At 43.7% G+C, this 20,232-nt stretch overlaps 1 protein-coding gene across 1 annotated transcript in view; it reads left to right on the top strand.

Moving 5' to 3' along the window:
* LOC135112269 (uncharacterized) overlaps nt 1-20,232 on the top strand; it is a 98,630-nt gene that overhangs the window by 55,465 nt on the left and 22,933 nt on the right. The window contains exons 3-5 of the mRNA XM_064026557.1: nt 10,375-10,451; nt 13,033-13,130; nt 13,269-13,336. Of these exons, the coding sequence (XP_063882627.1) occupies nt 10,375-10,451; nt 13,033-13,130; nt 13,269-13,336 (243 nt within the window). The remainder of the gene's footprint in view (nt 1-10,374; nt 10,452-13,032; nt 13,131-13,268; nt 13,337-20,232) is intronic.

Genomic DNA, 20,232 nt, shown 5'->3' with positions numbered 1-20,232 from the left:
ATTTATATTGTATGCTCAATATACAGGCCCCACAGTAAACACATTGGTATTGATCTGTTTAATGATGTTTTATGTACACTTTTACAAAAAAACTGTCTAGAAAATAACAAAGTAATAATTATGGGGGACCTAAATATAAATTTACTTGAGCACACCACACATGCCCCAACAAATAACTTCCTTGCTAGTCTACATGCCATAAATTTCTACCCACATATATCCAGACCAACACGGTTCCCAGATAGTGTCAATTTAGGTCAACCTTCACTATTAGACCACATATTCACTAACTTTAACAATAACTTTACAGCTGGAATAATACTTTTTCCTGTTTCAGATCATTTGCCAGTTTTTCTTAGCCTCCCAAATTCGACTATTACAAATAATTTACATAAAATAGAATTTAGAAATTTATCCAATTCAAATAAAGAAAATTTCTCACACACGCTAAATACCCTTGACTGGCATACTCTTCTGTCTTCCAATGACGTTAACTACAACTGTACGTATTTTCTAAACAAAACCAAAGAAATCTTTAATGTATGTTTCCCACTCCAAACAAAACTAATAACAGAAAAAAGACTTTGTAATCCGTGGATCACACAAGCAATAATAAACTCAATAAAAAGAAAAAATAACATGTATAAGGACTTTAAAATCGGAGCCATTACAGAATTAGAATTTAAACGTTTCCGCAATACATTAAATCGTTTAATCAAACATACAAAGTCATCATACTACTTAAATATATTTACGAACTTTAAAAATAATACTAAAAAAATATGGGAAACCATAAACAATTTATATAAGAAACACAAACACAACAATATAGATTACATCTCTCAAAATAATATTAAATTAACTGATCCAGTACAAATAAGTGAAGCCTTCAATAAATTTTACATTAACATTGCCCCTACCTTAGATCAACACCTGCCACCATCTACTGTTGACCCTTTAAACTTTCTCCAAGGTAATTATCCTACATCTATGGTGGTGCCTCCAATCTACCCTCAAGAAGTTATTAACACAATAAACTCAATAAAAAACAAAAAAAGTAATCCAAAGGAAATCCCACTTTCTATAATTAAAGAAAACAAAGCTAAATTTGCAATTCCATTATCTATCCTTTTGAACCAATCTATTAATTCTGGAAAGTTTCCACAATGCCTTAAACATGCTACGGTTATCCCTATTTATAAAAAAGGCTCCAAAGACGATATTGGAAACTATAGACCTATCTCCCTACTAAGTATCTTTTCTAAAATCTTTGAAAAATTAATGAAAAAACATCTCATTTGTTTCCTACAAACTAGAAATATACTAAATAATGAACAATTTGGATTCCGTCAAGGTTTAAATACTTTTAATGCTTTGAACACTTTCAGTGAACAAATATACTCATCACTAGATAAGCAAAATTCCCTATTAAGTATATATGTTGATTTCTCAAAAGCATTTGATACTGTGAGACATGATATATTAATAAAGAAATTACACTACTATGAGATAAGAGGAATTATACATGATTGGTTCTGCGACTACCTTTCCAATAGAACACAATCCACAAAATTCTCCAATTTATTTTCAAAGCCACTTCAAATTCAATATGGAGTTCCTCAAGGCAGCGTGTTAGGACCAATTCTTTTCCTCTTATATATTAACGACATAACACAAATTTTTTCTAACCTAAAAACAATTCTTTTTGCCGACGACTCAACTTTTTACATTGTTGGAAACGATCCTATTACATTGATACAAACAACTAATATAGATCTAAAAACCTTCCACAAATGGTGTACAAGTAATAGACTAACTGTAAATCCCAGCAAAACATATTACATGCTATTTACCAATAAGCCCATAAATATACTGCCACCTCTGTTTTATCATGATAAGATTATTAATAGAACTAATCACCATAACTTACTAGGAATAACCTATGATGAAAATATGACTTTCAAACCACACATATCAAATCTCATGCTGAAATTATCCAGGATTGTTTCCCTCCTGTACCAGATTAAAGATTTAGTTCCACAATATGTACTTATAATTTTATACAATGCACATGTTTTACCACACTTACAGTACTGCATACCTATCTGGTGCAACACCTATCCAACACACCTGATACCACTCTTCAGATTGCAAAAAAAAATAATTAGAATCATAACATTCAGTGACTATTTTGCTCATACACAACTTCTTTTCAAAGAGACAAATATATTGAAGTTATTTGATATTAATAAAGTGCAAATTGGAATTCAGATGTACAAACAAATTAAAGACACAAACAATACAGCTATAAGACATCAACATAACTATCCTACACGTGCTCGAGACAACCTCTCCATACCACTTCACCACCTAACGATATTTCAACATTCATTATCTTATACTGGCCCAAAAACATGGAATTCGATTCCAGAACACATTAGATTATTACCCACAATACTTTCATTTAAAAAAAAAATTAAGAAACATATAATTTCCACTTATTAAATTGACAATCAAACATTCATTCAATCAGGCAACACAAAACAAAATAAAATAAAATAAATAGTTATGTCACTGGTGTCACGTACATTGTAATAAAATATTGTGTATATATGCGTGTTTGCATTTGTGTATGTATATTACATATATCATTTATATGCCTATGTGTGTTATGATTTTGTGTGAATGTGTGTATGTATGGGCGGATGCATGCTAGTATACATGTATGTATGGACAAAGTTAATATGTATATTTGTGTATGTAAAGATATTGCCTATACTACTGGCAACATATGGAATGGGGTTGAGAAGATAATTTAATTATCTTATAAGTAATACTGCCCAAAAAGCCTCGGCTTTATATGGGCTGCTTTGCTATTCAAAAATATATTTAATCTATGTTTTAACTCATGCAAAGTATAATAAAGTGTTTCAAGTGTTTCAAGTGTTTCAAGTGTTATTCTGTCCACCTCTCTAACGCGAGAGTTAACCAGTATTCTCAATCATTCATCCCTTTCTCTTGTAAACTCTAGAACTCCCTGCCTGCTTCTGTATTTCCATCTTTCTATGGCTTGAATTCCTTCAAGAGGGAGGTTTCAAGACACTTTTCCTTCAATTTTTGACTACCGCTTTGAACCCTTTTATGGGACTGGCATTTCAGTGGGCATTTTTTTTTTTTTTATTGGATTTTTGTTGCCCTTGGCCAGTGTCCCTCCTACATAAAAAAAAAAAATTCTCAGGATCAGCAACCAGGGTAGAACAAGAAATAAGGGGTTCAAGTTTGAAAAATTTAGGTTTAGGAAGGAGATAGGAAAAAATTGGTTCCCAAATAGAGTGGTAGATGAGTGGAATGGACTCAGCAATCATGTTGTTAGTGCTAGGACATTAGAGAGCTTTAAGAGAAGATTAGACAGGTTTATGGATGGGGATAATAGATGGAAATAGGTAGGTATATGTGTGCGATACCTACGTTGTCCGTGATGGTGCGGACTGCGGGCAGAGGCAGTTTGGGTACGTGCCTTGCTTGTACTGTGACATGTACTGCGTGCCATGGTCCTTGCAGTGCTGCTGTGTGCTGTAAATAAAGACAGGAATGCCAGGTGAAGCTGTGTCTCGTTATCCCGCCCCCCTCAATAGTCTGTTCAGTTCAGACTATGAGCGTGTATGCCTGCCTCGCCCCCCATCAGCCTAATAAACCCGACTACGGTGTGAATCCTTGTTGTGTGCTGACTGCCCCTTGGCTGCTGCTACGGTAAGTGAGTACCTGAAAACGCCTGAAGGCTGAAGGGGGCTGTCACAACAGTTTGGTGTCAGAAGTGGGATCTGTGGGCTGTACAAATGAGCTAGTGGAGTGCTAGGAGAGCGAGCACGATGTATGACTCAGAATACAGAGGAAGGGGATGGAGGACAGTAACCAGCAATGGCGAGTGGAACTGAGTAACATGATTGCTGCGTTGGCACAGAATGCTAACAAATAAACACAGAGCGCAAACGAGAAACTGGATGCGCAAGCAGAGAATGTAACCGAGAAAATAAATGAACAGGCGCAGAAACTGGACGAGGTGCAGGAAGGGCTGCGAGCTGTGATGAGAGACGCGATGTGGTTCACAACAGAACAATGTGAACAGCTCCGGGATGACCTGGCGCAGCAGCTGGTCGCAGTGAAAGTTGAGCGTGTGGAGCGTCCAGAAGTTGCTGAGAACTGGGTGGAACAGCTGAGTGAGGAAATAACAAGACTACGGCGCTCTGTAGAGAAACAGTCGGAACCTCATCGGCACCACTGCAGGTTGCCGGCACAGGTTGGGGACACAGGACTCTGTGCGGGTGAGAGGGAACAGTCTGGCGAGAGGACACGGCCGCCATTACCTGCTGCGGGCTATGCGTGGTTCACGCCCCGACCACACCCTGTCCCTGTCACTCCATCACTCACCCCGTTTCCACCTCCCTCCGTCACGGCTTCCCCTCGGATTGCTGGTGGAGCTCCTGGCCGGCATAAACCAGCAAAGTTTGACGAACAAATGGCTTGGGAAGTTTACTAGGCCATTTTTGAGCTGCTCCCTCGAGGGAAGAGCTGGAGTGAAGAGGACAAGGATCTGTAGTTGGTGGCCTGCCTGCGGGGACCGGCGCTGGAGATCCTGGCACACCTCAGGACGGATCAGCGGTCATCCTACAAGAGGTTGGCGGAGGTCCTTTGGCAGCATCTTCCAGTCAGATTTGTACCCGGAGCGACTGAAGGGCAGGGCTCGCCAGCCGGGTGAGTCGCTGCCATAGTTGGTTCAGTCCGTGGAGTCGCTGATGCGCGAGCGTACCCATCTGCCCCGGAGGACATAGTGGCGGTGTTGGCCCGTAACAGTTTCATAGACTCCCTGAGAAGGCCAGTGCGGCCACCGTAAGAGTGAGTGCCGGAGCGAGAGGAGGACGCTCTCGCTAGATGACTTGCGCACTCGCTCCCCTACCGGGACTGCGGACAGCCTGTCCATCGCAGCGATTCCTGCCAGGAGCTGAAGGACACTGTGTTGGTGGAGGGAAACACAGACGGGCTGTGGGGACGGGCAGCTGCCCAGCCGAGTCTCCACTGTGTAAGGTGCTGTTGTGCCGGTGCACCAGCGGTCCGGGTGGCTGGTGCGGTGGACGGCCGCCGGTGTCGTCTCGTGGTAGACACTGGTGCTGAGAAGACGTTTGCAAGGAAGTGGTGGCGGCTGCAGATCCTCCTGTGTCAGGCCGGCAGTTGTGTGGTGTCACTAGCCACTGTGTGACTCTCCGCGGCCCTGTAACGTCCAGGATTGCAGTGGGTCGTGTCGAGAAGCTGCCAGTTTACGTTGCCGACATGGAGGAACCCTGTTTGCTGGGCTGGACTTCTGGTTCAGAGTGCGGCCTGTATCGACTTCGGGAGGATGGCGATGAAGCTACGCGGAGAAGACATGCCTTTGCTTCCGTTAGGCGATGCTGAACAGGTGGAGAGCCCCGTAACTTGTCATGCTGTTGCTGAGGAAGGATTGGGGCTGCGATGCCGAGCCTTGAAGGAAGGAGGACGCGGAAACATCACCACACCAACCCGAGAGCAAGAGACAGGTGAACAGCGACACGAGTGGAGAGGGCAGCGGCGTAGATGAGGTGGAGCGCGCAATGCCCATGCACTTGGTGGACTTAGATGCGAGATGTGCCGCTAATCTGACTTCTGGCCAAATAAGGAAGATGGAGAGTTTGCTGGTTGAGTATGCAGACGTGTTTATTCAAGGTGAACATCACCTCGGCTAGTCCAGCAGCAGCCGAGAGCCCGCCGATCAAGCAGCCTCGTAGACGTGTTTCGTTGGCCAAGAGGAAAGAGATGCAGCGTATGGTGGACGAGATGACAGCGCAAGGGGTAGTGGAGCTTTCTGAAAGTCCATGGTCGTCGCCGGTGGTCCTGGTGAGTAAGAAGTATGGTACCAAGCGATTCTGCGTGGATTACAGTTCGCTGAATGACGTCACTGTGAAGGACTCCTACCCTTTGCTCAGGATTGACGATACCTTTGCTCAGGATTGACGATACCTGGACGCTCTGGCTGGCGTGCAATGGCTGTCTACCGTGGATTTCAAGTCACGGTACCACCAGGTAGTGATGGCGGAGGAGGATAAGCAGAAGACAGTGTTCTTATTCGGCCAGGGGTTCTGACAGTTTTGCGTGATACCGTTCGGATTGTGCACTCGGGGGTGCTTCGAGTGTCTGATGAAGAAGGTGCTGGTGGAGCTGCTGTGGAAGATGGCCTTAGTCTACTTCGATGATGTCCTGGTGTTCACAAGGAAGTTCGAGGTTCTTGGAGCCAGGCGACGGTGATGAGTGCTCGGATGTTGCCTTTACCTGACCCCACTCTTCCGTTCCTGCTGGACACCGATGCCAGTGCTGAGGGCATCGGGGCGGTGCTGTCGCACGTGAAGGAAGGGAAGGAGCACGTTCTGGTTTACTGCAATGTCAAGTTCAGCAAGACAAAGAGGAATTACTGTGTAACCAGGAAGGAGTTGATGGCAGTAGTGCCATCCTACCTCTACGGGGCTGAGTTTGTCATCCGGACCGACCATGCTGCTCTCCGGTGGTTGAAGACTCTGAAGGACCCAGAAGGACAGCTGGTGAGACGGCTGGGTTACCTGAAGCAATAGAACTATCATGTGAAGCATCAGCCGGGGAGGATTCGCGGCAACGCAGATAGTTTGAGCCGCCGACTTAGAGAACCGGGTTGCTTCCAGTGCTCCAGGTGTGAGGAAGACGCCACTTGTCGCCGCCTGCGAGTGGAGGGTGAACCCAGCGAGACCAGCCAGCGGTGGAGGGATGCGCAGCAAGCTGACCGTAACCTTGCCCATGTGATGCGGTAACTGGAAGAGGGTGAGCGGCCGGACAAGGAGGAATTGTCGCCGGAGTCTTGCTAGAGCAAGTGGGCGATGTTGAGGCTGCAGGATGGTGTGTTACAGTTATGCTGGGAGGATGTGGCCATGAAGGAGCATGTCTGGCTGCTGGTGGTTCCCCTCTCACTCCGCGCCGAGCTGCTCGAGGAAGCTCACGACGGGGACACATGCGGCAAAAGAAGACTCTCTGCCGCCTGCTTCTGCGTGCATACTGGGTCGGCATGAGGTGGGACGTGGAGGAGTGGTGCAAGTTATGCCGCCCCTGTGCTGCCAAGAAAGGTCCCGTGCGCCGCACATACGCCACACTCCAGCTGTTTCAGTCCGGTGCGCTCATAGAGCGGGTAGCGGTGGATATTGCTGGACCACTGTCTCTCACGCTTCGAGGTAACCGCTACATTCTGGTGGCCAAGTGGCCAGAAGCATACGGGATCCCAGATCACGAGGCAGAGGCCGTGGCTGGTGTGCTGGTGAGAGAGTTTTCACCAGGTTTGGGATTCCGGAAGAACTGCACTCCGATTAAGGCCGGGATTTTGAGTCCCAGGTGTTCAAGCAGTGCTACGAATTTGGTGGAAGTGCACAAGTCTCCACGACGCCCCTCTGTCCCCAGAGTGACGGCATGGTTGAACGCTTCAGCAGGACGCTGGTGGAGGAGTTGGCCAAGTACTGCAGTTCGGACCAGCAGGATTGGCACCTGTGGTTGCCCTTTGGTATGATGGCGTACCGGTCAGCACAACAAGAGGCCACAGACTACACTCTGGCTTGGATGATGTTTGGTCGGGGGACAACCATCGGGGTAGGAGTTACCAGGGACAGCGCCTGAGTTTGTGGCAGCGTTACAACAGCGGATGGACGCTACACGGCGACAGGTGGCGAGTAATCTCCAGCTAGCGGGACAATCCATGTCCTGCTGGTATCAGCTGCGCGCCAGAGACGCCCAGTATGCCGTCGGGAATCGAGTCTGGCTGTATAACCCACGGAGGAAGCGAGGCCTTGCCCCGAAGTCCAGAGCCACTGGAAGGGTCCCTACACTGTCCTGCAGCCACTCTCAGCGGTGACGTACCGGATGAGTGACGGCACACATAAGCGGCTCCGTGTGGTACACGTGGATCGTTTGTGGGTCGCTGTCGAGGAAAGCCGCTTTACGTGGGACCACAGAGAACCTGCCTTGTTGCCGGAGAGTGAGGGGGAAAGCAGCACGAAGAAGAAAGCGACAATAGAGTCGGAAGGCAGTGATGTTGCTTCTCCGGCAGGCGAGGGAGCGAGTGACCAGACACTGTGGAGGCAGCGTTATGTGTAACGTCCCCGCGCCAGCCTCGTAGAATAAGGAAGGGACTTTAGTGGTGGCACAACTATCCGTGTGAATATAGTGACAATGAATAGTCATGTCGACTATCTCGAGAGGGAGGACAGTGTTGCTGCGCTGGGGTTGCGTTGGCGGCGTTCTGACACTTAGGAAGGAAGATAGGCATTGGCAACAGTATAGTAGTGAGGTCTAGAGCGTTGCTGACAGGTAGATGGGAAGCCGCTGGTTGGCTGGGGCGTTAGCCAGTCACCTGTGACAATGAGAGAGCGCACATTCCTGCCTCCGCTTCACCTGTGCCAACGAGAGTGAGAGCGCCCGTTCTTGCTTATGTCACGCTGACATTCGCCGCTCCCACTGTGCGATTCTGCGTTCCGAGGCTCGTTGTGAGGATTGCGTGCACTGGCAGCTTGGGACATCCCTTTCGTTTTCCTTCCTTGGAATTATCACATAAGGACATGTTAATCCTTCCATCTCCGTCTCACGCTCTCAATGATCTGTAGCAAATAAATAGCGCCTGACCTCTCCATTGAGAGGGCAGTTCAGGGTAAGACTGAAGCGAGCACACTCTGTATCATCTATCTCATCAATAAACCATGAAGCTACCAGATGCGATTCCGTCGCCCTTACCCCTAACTATCCACCAGAAGAGAACCGTCTCCAGGTGACACACAGCAACACTACAAAGGACTCTCAAGACAGCACACTACACGGGCACAGAGTCGCAGCGCGTTCGCTTGGCGACGACGAATGTTCCGGACTGTTCAAATCATTCGCAGAGGAGTCTCCACGGTTAGGAGTCACAGTGATGAGAGATCATTGTTGCAGCACTGTCACAACGAATTCGCAGTGGTGTTGCAGCAAGTTCCCAGTGTTCACAGAGCTGTCGCAGCGGATTCGCCATAATAGCAACTTCTACATGCTCTTCATACCTTAGTCCTAGGGTCAGGTGATAGTGGACTGATACTTCCCTGCATCTCTCTCTCTCTCTCTCTCTCTCTCTCTCTCTCTCTCTCTCTCTCTCTCTCTCACACACACACACACACGCACGCACAATATTGTGTGATTTTGTGTAAATCTAACATTTTTCTGTAATTTATTTGTTCGTGTTTCGACTTCTTTTCCACGCCAGGAGGCTTACTGATGGCGCAGAAACAAACATAAAAAGGTTTATGAGCGTCTCCTATAAATGTACTTCATCGGTGAGTCACACTGCATTCGCAGCGCATTCGCAGTGTTCGCAGCGCGTTCGCCAAGCATGAAAGTCACAACTACCATTAGTACACATTATAGTCAACTAGAACACTCTTTCAGATAAGGTTGAATCAAAACTTTTTCGTGTTATCAACTTCAGCCTCTCATTGCCGTTGCATTTCTTGCTATCTTTCATATCTATTTTCACGTTAAATGCTCTTCTCTTGCTAACTACATGCCTTGTCTCCTCTTGTGAATTTGCTCCACAATACTCTTTTTTCTCTCTATCCATATTCTGCCACCACTGTAATGCAAAAGTTAACCAGTTATCACAATCATTCTTCCCTTTCTCTGGTAAACTCTGGAACTCCCTATCTTCTGTATTTCCATCTATCTATGACTTGGACTTTTCAAGAGGGAGATTTCAGTACACTTATCTTCCATTATTTGATTATCCTACTTGACTTCACTTTGGGAACTCAATTTTTTTTTTTTATTATTCCCCTTGGTCAGTGACCCTCTTACAAAGAAAAAAAAAAAAAAAGACAGGTGGAATATTTCGAAGTGAACAGGACTCTGATGGAATTGTTAGTTTGGCTATAGACAAGGAGGATTATATCATGAACCTGCCATGGTTCTGCCCTGGAATGACATATGACTCAAGAATGAGATGGTTGGGTAGATAGCATAAACTTGATAAAGTACCTTTCAAGACCGATTTTTAAAATAAAATGTTTCAGTATTACCACCTTTAGATAACTTGTGCACAAGAGTGTGGGCATGGGTTCATCCCTGTCGAGTTGGGAAAGGGGTTGGAGTCAGCATTGGTGCCTTTATCAGTGAACATTTATGGTTTTCTGTCACACATGCTCATAACTTCTCATTGACAGCAACAATTCCATGAACCATTCCATAATAGGAGCTCAACATTATAAGAAGGCAGTTAAAAAATGTTGCATGGTGTTTTGAATTTATGGTAAATGTCTTGAATTTACATTGCAGTTTGAAGAGTGGGCAAGAGCATCTGGTTTGACGGACTCAACCATTAAAAAACTCGTGTCTGAGGATTTAAATTCAAGGTGAGACGGGAAAACTAATGTATCTACTGTGTCAAGGGATGCAGGCACTCGCCTTTGATGTGCAGTAATACCTAATATCAGTAATGTGGTTGTAATACGATGTTAGTTAGCACTATTTGAATAACATATAAAATGAAGGAGCATTTGTACCTGATAATAATTTTGCTTCATTTTATATATATTTTGTGTATGAGTGTGTGCATGTTATCTTAAAAAAAAAAAACATTTGAATTGACAAAATTATTTCCATTCACTGCTCTAATGAGATAATGTACCTTACCTGTATATCACCTAGCTGTATTTCCTTAATTCTAATTGACAGGCCTGAGGTACACATGTGGTCCTATCTCCTTGTTTATATTTATCCAGTCCCTCAGTTGGTGAACACACTCTGCTAATAATACTTTCGAATTTAGCTTATTCCAAACCTCTGTGTTTTGATAGGGGGATTCTTTTCCCATTTAAATGTCTCTTTTTTTCTCCCCTTTGGAATCATTTGGATCTACTGTTACATTTTGTTTTGTTTTTTTAAAACATTTCCAACGTCTGTTCAGGCATGACATGGTGAAGCAGCACTTACTGCTTCCCTGATCATAGAGTCTCCAATAGCTACTTCTCTCAGATTTGTTTCACGCTCCTGAGGTACATCTTTTATTGACGGGAATTTTTGTTCCACACATAGAGTGAACTCATTACCAGTTAGTCTTTTGCTCAGTCTTCACAATACTATGCTATTAAGTTTATCCAGGCGATTAATAGTAAGTTCATAGTCAATTTGTTACTTTCTTGTCCTCATCAACTACAAGTAGTTTTCTTGTTTTTTCCATTGCACAGATTTACATTGTACAGTTCTTTCACACATAAAGTAATGAGAGGAGCACGGCTATAGCCACCCTCAGCTGACCTTCTGTAGTGCTAGTGTGGCAGAATGAAATGTCCAGACAGTCGGAGCGCCCAACTTATCGTGGAGACACTTGTTCCTGGAACGGGGTACGGTGAGATGTATCAAAGTGTCGGAAGGGGAGGTTTTATGTAAGCGGGCGATGTTGTTTGATTTAGTTTTGATTTTGGATTACTCAGCACGATGTCTCGTATGAAGTTCGATTTTATAGTTATACATTATCCTAATGCTCTAATAATAATGTTCTAATAATAGTGTATCACGAATATTAACATGCTACAAGATCACTGAATAACATAAGTATTTTGATACTACTCGTATAAGGAATTAAAGGAATGTGGCTGACGTTCGTCATCGTTCGTGATTATTATTATTTTTTTATTTGTTATTTTTATAAAGTTAATTTATCTATTATTACCATTGTAACGATTTCAAACATTTCTTAAGACCCACCTTTCCTATTCATGAGAGTCTAAACCTAAATCAAACTAACTTAACCTAACTTAACCTTGCTTAAACCAGTAACCTAACCCAACCTAACTTAGCCTTGCCTAAACCAGTTTAGCGTGTTTAAGAGCGACTGGCAGCTACTCTTCCAGATTCGGGAATATGCGTCAGGCACCGGCGGGCTAACAAGTGGATGGTGAAGCCACGCACGTCTGGCAGCAAACATGACATCTGGACATCCCGGACATTTCAATCTGCCACACCGGTGTCGTAGGTTTTAGTGATCACCTAGTTTCGAATGACCAAGTACGTGGGCAGCCCTATTTTCACTGCCAGACGTACGGCTCATTTACTCCCAGCCACAGCAACGCACAGACCTCCCTGGACGATCTCTTAAGGACACTAACCTAACCTAGTATTACCTAACCTAACTTAAATGAAATGCAGCATTACCTAACCTAGCCAGAGGATTTCACCTCTGCTAGACACCTCTCCCCTTAAGGACATTAACCTAACATTACTTAACCTAACCTAAATGACATGTAGCATAACCTAACCTTAACTAACCGGGGGCCTTTGCCCCTACTGAACCCTCCTTAAGGACACTAGCATTACATAACATAAATGATGTGTAGCAATACCTAACTTTACCTACATGGTATGCCTACTACTGCTGCTGTTGAATGGTGGCGACTGAAGTCTGTGTATTGCCGTGGCTGGGAGTGAATGCGTCGTGCGTCTGGCAGTAAAAATAGGGCTGTGCACGCACTTGGTCACTTGAAACTGATGGTCACTTGAACCTACTTCACCGGACTGATAACACCCTCGCCAGTCACTTCATATTACAACACACACACACACACACACACACACACACACACACACACACACACCGTTAACAGTATTTATAGTTTATAATGGATCTTTATGTGCTTTCGATTATTTTTTTCATATTGGCCAGCCATTGATTGGTCATTTTACACAATACTGTTGATTTTGTAAAATGACCGAAAGTATGGTCATTTTGCAAAATGACCTAAATATTTGGACATTTTACAGATTGACTTCGGTTTTGGCAATTTTCGGAAAAGACCAAATCCACAAAATAATTCTCTCTCTCTCTCTCTCTCTCTCTCTCTCTCTCTCTCTCTCTCTCTCTCTCTCTGTGTGTGTGTGTGTGTGTGTGTGTGTGTGTGTGTGTGTTTCTTTATATATGCATCCATTTTTTTTAAGAGTGGTCCTCAAGTTGATGAAGGAAAGTGATGTCTGTCAACTAGGATTGACTGTTGGTCAACAGAGGATGTTGATGGCAGTTGTGAAGAAGCTGAAAGGTAATTAGTTAATAGCAACAGTTGTAATTTTAGAATTAGTTTATGTATAAGAAGTTCATGTGGCATATCAGTGAGACATTAATGAATAAAATATTTGATTTTTAAAAGGCATAGCATATTTATCATATTTTATGTTAGACACCAAAGCAGGGGAGGACGACCAGAAAGCACCATGTGATGGCAGGAAGAAGCAGTCAACTGATAATGTAAGCCACACTGCTGTCAGTATCTTGTCTTCTGATATAGTACCTTTTTCTTTTCTGTTAGTACTTACTGCAGTTTTGCAGTATACTCACATAGAAAAAAAAAAAGTGAAATACAATGAAAGCCATGTTTTTTTTTTTTTATCTATTTCTACTAGGGAACACACACACACACACACACACACACACACTTTTCTCACAGAAATACACACACACACACACACACACACACACACACACACACACACACACACACACACACACTTTTCTCACAGAAATACACACACACACACACACACACACACACACACACACACACTTTTCTCACAGAAATACACACACACACACACACACACACACACACACACACACACACACACACACACTTTTCACACAGAACCACAAGTGTCTGAGGCAACTGACAGTAGCCCCTTTTTTGTTCCCTCTTACTTTCTCTATCCAAAGCTGGATATTGCGTCTATGTGCGCACTGTTTGAACCTCCTCTCGTGACCACTCTCTTGAATCATTCGAATTTTCCACAATCTTGCTACGACTACAGAGTTACTCTCAAACTCATTTTATCTGTGCTTCATACCTCTCAGCTGACTCTGACTACAAAAAATTCTTTGACTACTTAACTTCCAAAGTGGATTACATTCATACCCTCTTCCCTTTTGCAGAGATCTCCATTCCTGGAGACTTCACTGTTTACCGCCAGCTTTGGCTTTCCTCTTCCTTCACTGATGAACTAGGCTAAAAGTTTGCTATCATCCACAACTTAGACCAACTTGTATTTTTCACCGTCTTGGAGATACACCCAACATTATACATCTTTTCCTAACCTCTAATTCAGTGGTTCTCAAACTTTTTTTCATGAGCGACCCTATTTGGAACATTTCATTCCTTCGCGACCCAGAGTAAAGTAAAGAGAAAGAAAATGTACAACGATATACACACTTTATTTTGGAAAAAAATAAATAGGAGGGAGGTGGGGGGAAGATGAACATACATAACAAAAGTAATTTGTGGTTAAAGAAGAAAAATTCGATTAAGTAACTGAAATACACTGAAACACTGAAAGCATGATAATGTTCCTGTGTCCCTGCGACTCATCAAAATTGATTTCAATTTTGATGGGGTTCTCAAATCTCATAGTTTGAGAACCACTGCTCTTATCCTTCTGCTTATGTTGTCACCCTATCTCCTCCGTTGGGATCCTCCGATCATAACCCCATATTTGTATCTTGTCTTATTGATCCCAAAAGCGGAGGCGGGTTTGGAGTTTTGCCTCTGATAATTGCAGGGACCTGAGGAGGTATTATTCTGATTTTCCTTGGAATGACTACTGCTTCCGTGTCAGAGACCTGTCTCATTAAGCTGAACGCATAACAGAGGTATTAGCGTCTGGTATGGAGGTGTACATTCCTCGCTCTTTCTCTCGACCTAAACCTTCTAAACTAAACCTTGGTTCACCATATCTTGTTCTCGCGCTATACATGATAGAGAAGTAGCACATAAAAGGTACTTGAGCCTTCCATCACCTGAATCTCATGCACTTTATATTTCTGGCCGGAATCATGCCAGGTCTTTTCTCCAACTAGCCAAAACACTCCTTCATTAATAGAAAGTACCAAAATCTTTCAGTATCTAACTACTTCATTAATAGAAAGTGCCAAAATCTTTCAAGATTTTGGGTCCCCTCGTGATTTCTGGCATCTAGCCAAAAACATTTCTAATAACTTTGCTTCTTCATCTTTCCATTCTTTATTTCAACCACTTTATTGGGAACACTGTCACCTCATCTATTTCTAAAGCTAAACTTTTCGCTCAAACCTTTCCTAAAAACCCTATCTTAGATGATTCAGGGTTTGTTCCTCCCTCTCATCCATCCTCATCTTCTGACCACTTTATGCTATGCTACCCATTAAGATCCTTTGCAGTGATGTTTTCCGTTCCTTCACTGGCCTTAACCCTCGGAAGGATTATGAACCTGGTGGACTCCCTCTTATTATTCTCCGAAACTATGCACATTGCCTAGTCAAACTCCTCCAAATCCGTCTATCAACATCTATCTTTCCTTCTTGATAGAAGTATGCCTACATTCAACCTGTCCCTAAAATGGGTAACCGTTCTGATCCTTAAAACTACCGTCCATTGCTTTAATTTCCTACCTCTCTAATGGTTCTCAATCTATCCTCAACAAGAAGATTATTAAAAATTATCACTTCACAACCTTCTATCTGATCACCAGCATGGGTGTAGTTGAGGCCACTCTACTTGTGATCTTCTGGCTTTCCTTACTAAGTCTTGGTCATCCTTTTTTAGGAATTTTGGTGATTTTTTTTTTGTTTTTTTATGTAGGAGTGACACTGATCAAGCAACAAAAATCCAATGAAAAAAAAAGCCCACTGAGATGCCAGTCCCAGAAAAGGGTCTAAAGCGGTAGTCAAAAATTGAAGGATAAGTGTCTTGAAACCTCCCTCTTGAAGGAATTCAAGTCATAGGAAAATGGAAATACAGAAGCTGGCAGGGAGTTCCAGAATTTACCAGAGAAAGGGATGAATGATTGAGGATACTGGTTAACTCTTGCATTAGAAAGGTGGACAGAATAGGGGTGAGAGAAAGAAGAAAATTTTGTGCAGCGAGGCTGCGGGAGAAGCGGAGGCCTGTAGTTAGCAAGATCAGAAGAGGAGTTAGCATAAAAATAGCGGTAGAAGACAGCGAAAGATGCAACATTGCGGCGATAAGAGAGAGGCTGAAGACAGTCAGTTAGAGGAGAAGAGTTGATGAGACGAAAAGCTTTTGATTCCACCCTATCTAGAAGAGTGGTATGAATGGGAACCCCCTCCCCCACCAGACATGTGAAGCATACTCCATACATGGACGGATAAGGCCCTTGTACAGACTTAGCAGCTGGGGAAGTGAGAAAAACTGGCAGAGACGTCTCAGAACCCCTAACTTCATTGAAGCTGTTTTAGCTAGAGATGAGATGTGAAGTTTCCAGTTCAGATTATAAGTAAAGGACAGACCGAGGTTTAGGCCAGCGAGGGCATGGAAAACATCATTGCGAAGAATTATAATAGGTAGTATGAAGTAGTTAGAGGGTGGCACAGTTAGAGGCACAAAGCTTTGATTTCTAAACTACCCTACTACAGCTTCTATTCTTCTCTCTGAAACTTCATCTCAATTTTCCTTTCTGGCCCTTCTGTTGCTGCTGTTGTATTTTGTCACTGTTCTTCTAAATCTATTAACAATGGTGTTCCTCACCCACTCTCTTCCTATTATTTATCAATGATTTTCTAAACCAAACTTCTTGTTCTATCCACTCTTGTGTTAATGATAGCATCCTACACTTTTCCACATCTTTTCATAGACGTCCATCCCTTCAGGAAATAAAACTTTGACGCTGGGAAGCCACAGAACGCCTTACTTGTGATATCTTTAAAATTTCTGATTAAGGCAGGACAAACTTTTTACCGTTCAATGTCTCAAAAACTCAATTCCTCCTTCTATCAACTCGACACATCCTTCCAGATAACTATCCACTCTTCTTCATTGACAGTCAACTGTCTCCCTCTCCTCCACTGAACATCCTCGGTCTTCCATTTACTCATAATCTAAGCTGGAAGCTTCACATCTCATCTATAGCTAAAACATCTATGAAGTTACGCATTCTGAGTTGTCTCCACCAATTTTTTTTACCCTCCCCCAACAGAAATGTGCCTGTGCAAGCCCTTTCCCAGTTGTTGTGATAAGTGTGTGAGTGTTGTATGTTTTGATCTGCGGAGGAGGCAAGACTGGCGATGTTGGAGGCATATGCTGACTCACGAGTGACCTGGACTCGTGCTGTATAGCTTTGCACTAGGCTGTTGGTATATCCTAGGGAAAGCTGACCCGAGATTGAGTGGCAGCTGTGAGACGGTTGGGTTTGGTCCATAGTATATATATATATATATATATATATATATATATATATATATATATATATATATATATATATATATATATATATATATATATATATATATATATATATATATATATATTGTTAAGCGCAGCAAGATAAGAAGTGAGAATGAAGGAGGAAGGATGGGAAGAAGAAGAAGAGAGAGAGAGAGAGAGAGAGAGAGAGAGAGAGAGAGAGAGAGAGAGAGAGAGAGAGAGAGAGAGGGTGAGAGTGGAATTGGTGGTGCCTGCTGCTCGATGACTCTTTGCCTTGATCCCGCAGCTACATTAAAAGTTTTATATTCTCCACCCAGTCTCTTTCCCTATTTGATTTTAGTAATTTTCCTTTGTCCCCTCATATTGAGCCTTGTGTATTTTGTAGTAGAAGAGTTGCTCTTGACGATAAAGTAATCGGTATTTATTCATGTACCATAGTTTAGTCACTAGAATTTTCTGAATGTACGTATTTTATTTATACCCATTAGCAGCCTGTAACTGGGAGGCTAGGCGAGCATGGTGGGAGGGTGGGGTATGCCTCGTCCCTCCCCTTTCCCTGCATCCACGTGAGTCAGTGCTTGAGACGTAGATTCAAGCTGTTCCAATGCTTCAGTCACCATCCAGCCACCACGAAAGGATTATGTACAAAGGCAAACAGCGTTGTTTGGAGGAACCGGGGAGGGTTTTACAGTTACACAGGCCAGTTGCTCTAAGGAGATAATTGAATAATTACCGACAGTATGATCCTGTCTATATGTGTAGTGGAGTTTCCATATCCGTCTATCAAGGAGTGTAGTTATTTGAAACTCACTCGAGGGTTTGGAAGCAGAGGAATAATAATAAGCTGCTGTGTAGTAGAATATTCTCCTTTCCCTGGTCATGTTTCTGTGAGCGGGAGCATGGCCTGTCTCCTGGGAAGGTGAATACAATATTGCACAGCAGAGGGAGATAGTGCTTTACGGAAGTGGGAAGATTTTGTCTTGTTGTTTGCAAGGACGGTATTCTGTAGAACAGCATAATCCTTATGTGTGTCTTTCGTTCGTCGAGACCTTTCCCTAGAACGTGGCTGGCGATTCTTCCCTATCCATCGGAATTCGTTGTTCTTGTAATGTTTCATTGTCTGTGGGTAGGAGAAACAGACTGGTGACCTCATGTGTGTGTAACCTGGTGTTATGACTGGTAAGGGATCCAAGGGTCTAAAGAGGACCCTGTAACTTATCCTAAGCCTTGTACCAAGTCACATAGGGGGCGACTTTTGGGAAGGTAGTCCATTTGAGGAAACTGTGGAAAGGGCAGAAATTTGTGGCTGTAACAGAAATTGGCGGTCTCGCCAGGATAGCAGATAGATTCGTCACCAAATGGGAGAGACTGCTGTTTGTTTGTTTTGTTGTTCTTTGTGTGCCTGTATTCAGCTTACGCCATGGAGCTCAAGGCTGGTAGCCGAAGTGACTCGCGACTCGAGTCTCCTGCTTCTGCTGGGAGTGGCAGCGTAGATTTAACACAGTTTGGTGTGAGGACACATAGTCCCACAAATAGCGTTCAAGGATGTGTAATTCCTGTACACAGTCTTGGTGTTTTTTTTCCCAGACAGAAGGCATGTCAGAGGAGATGATATTCAAGTTGGAGCTGGAGGAGGCTAAAGAAACTTGGAGACTTGAGCAAGAGGCAGAAAAGGAGGAGAGAGAGTTGAGAAGGCTTCAGTTGGAAGCTAAACCCAAGGAAATGAGATTCAATGAAGAATGAAGAGGCTAGAGAAGCCAGGAGGCTAGAACCCGAGAGGGAGGCAAAGAGGCTTGAGGCCGAAGAGGCGTGGTTGCTTGAAGCCGAGAAGAAGGAAATGAGGTTGCATGAGTCAGAGAAGGAGGCGAAGATGTATGAGAGGCTGAGAAGAATAGGATGTTTGAGATAGAGAAGACGAGGACTGAAGTTAATACACCTCATGGCTTGAGGAGAGGAGGAGTGAAGGAGGATACAATAGAAAACCAGATGGTAATAAGTTTTAAGTTAATACCGGGGTTTAATGAAAAGAAAGTGACAAAGTGGTTTAGGAAGTTTGAGAAGAGGGCCTCAAAATTTGATTGACCTCAGGAGTGATGGGTTGGCTTGGTGGCTAATATGTTGAAGAGCAAAGCCTTAGAAGTTTATGAAAGGATATCAGTAGAGGATTTGGAGGATTATAAGGAGTTTAAGGCTGACATCCTGAGAGCTTATGAGCTGTGGCCAGAGACTTATAGGTTGCAATTCCGTGGAGGGAATAAGTGTCCTAGTGACTCTTATTTAGAATGTGCTTGCTACCTGGAGAAGACATTCGAAAAGTGGATTGGTAGCAAGCAGGCCACTTCCTACCGTGAGTTAAAGAAACTCATAGTAATGGAGCAATCTGTCAATGTGGCCGAGAGAGAGTTGGTGCCGCTGCTCCGGGAGAAAAAAAAAAAATAAATAAAAATCTGAAGGAGGCAGCCACGTGGGCGGATGACACGTGTTGGCACACCGGCCTGTGCCACGTTGGATTGGTGGTACGTCTGGTGGGGCCGGTGATGTTTTGTCTGGTGGCGTGACAAGCGCTAGTTTGTCGGGACGTCCACGCTATAGCAGTGGTTTCAGTAATAAGTCAGGGCGAGTAAACCCTGTAAACGGACTGGGAGCATGCAACACAGCACTCCCAGGTACAGCACGCAGCCCATGTGCCATTATTGCAAGAATACTGGGCATTTTAAATACAATTGCCGTAAGATAGTGTCCGCCACAGCTTCCAAGACTCCATAGAAGGCGGTGGCCTTGATTATATCACACGACCAAGGTGCTGAGAGTGAGGAAATTCGGTCTGTGTTTCGTCAAGACAGTATCAAAGCAGGGAGTACTGCCTCCCTCATCTGTTGTTACTTCACCGTCTCCTGTGAGGTCTGGATAAGACTGGTGCCACCCTTTCTTGTGTCAAGGCGCTGTTGAGATTGCA

This window comes from Scylla paramamosain, chromosome 23 (genome assembly GCF_035594125.1).
Source record: "Scylla paramamosain isolate STU-SP2022 chromosome 23, ASM3559412v1, whole genome shotgun sequence".
Taxonomy (NCBI): domain Eukaryota; kingdom Metazoa; phylum Arthropoda; class Malacostraca; order Decapoda; family Portunidae; genus Scylla; species Scylla paramamosain.
This window is presented reverse-complemented; position numbering and strand designations above follow the sequence as displayed.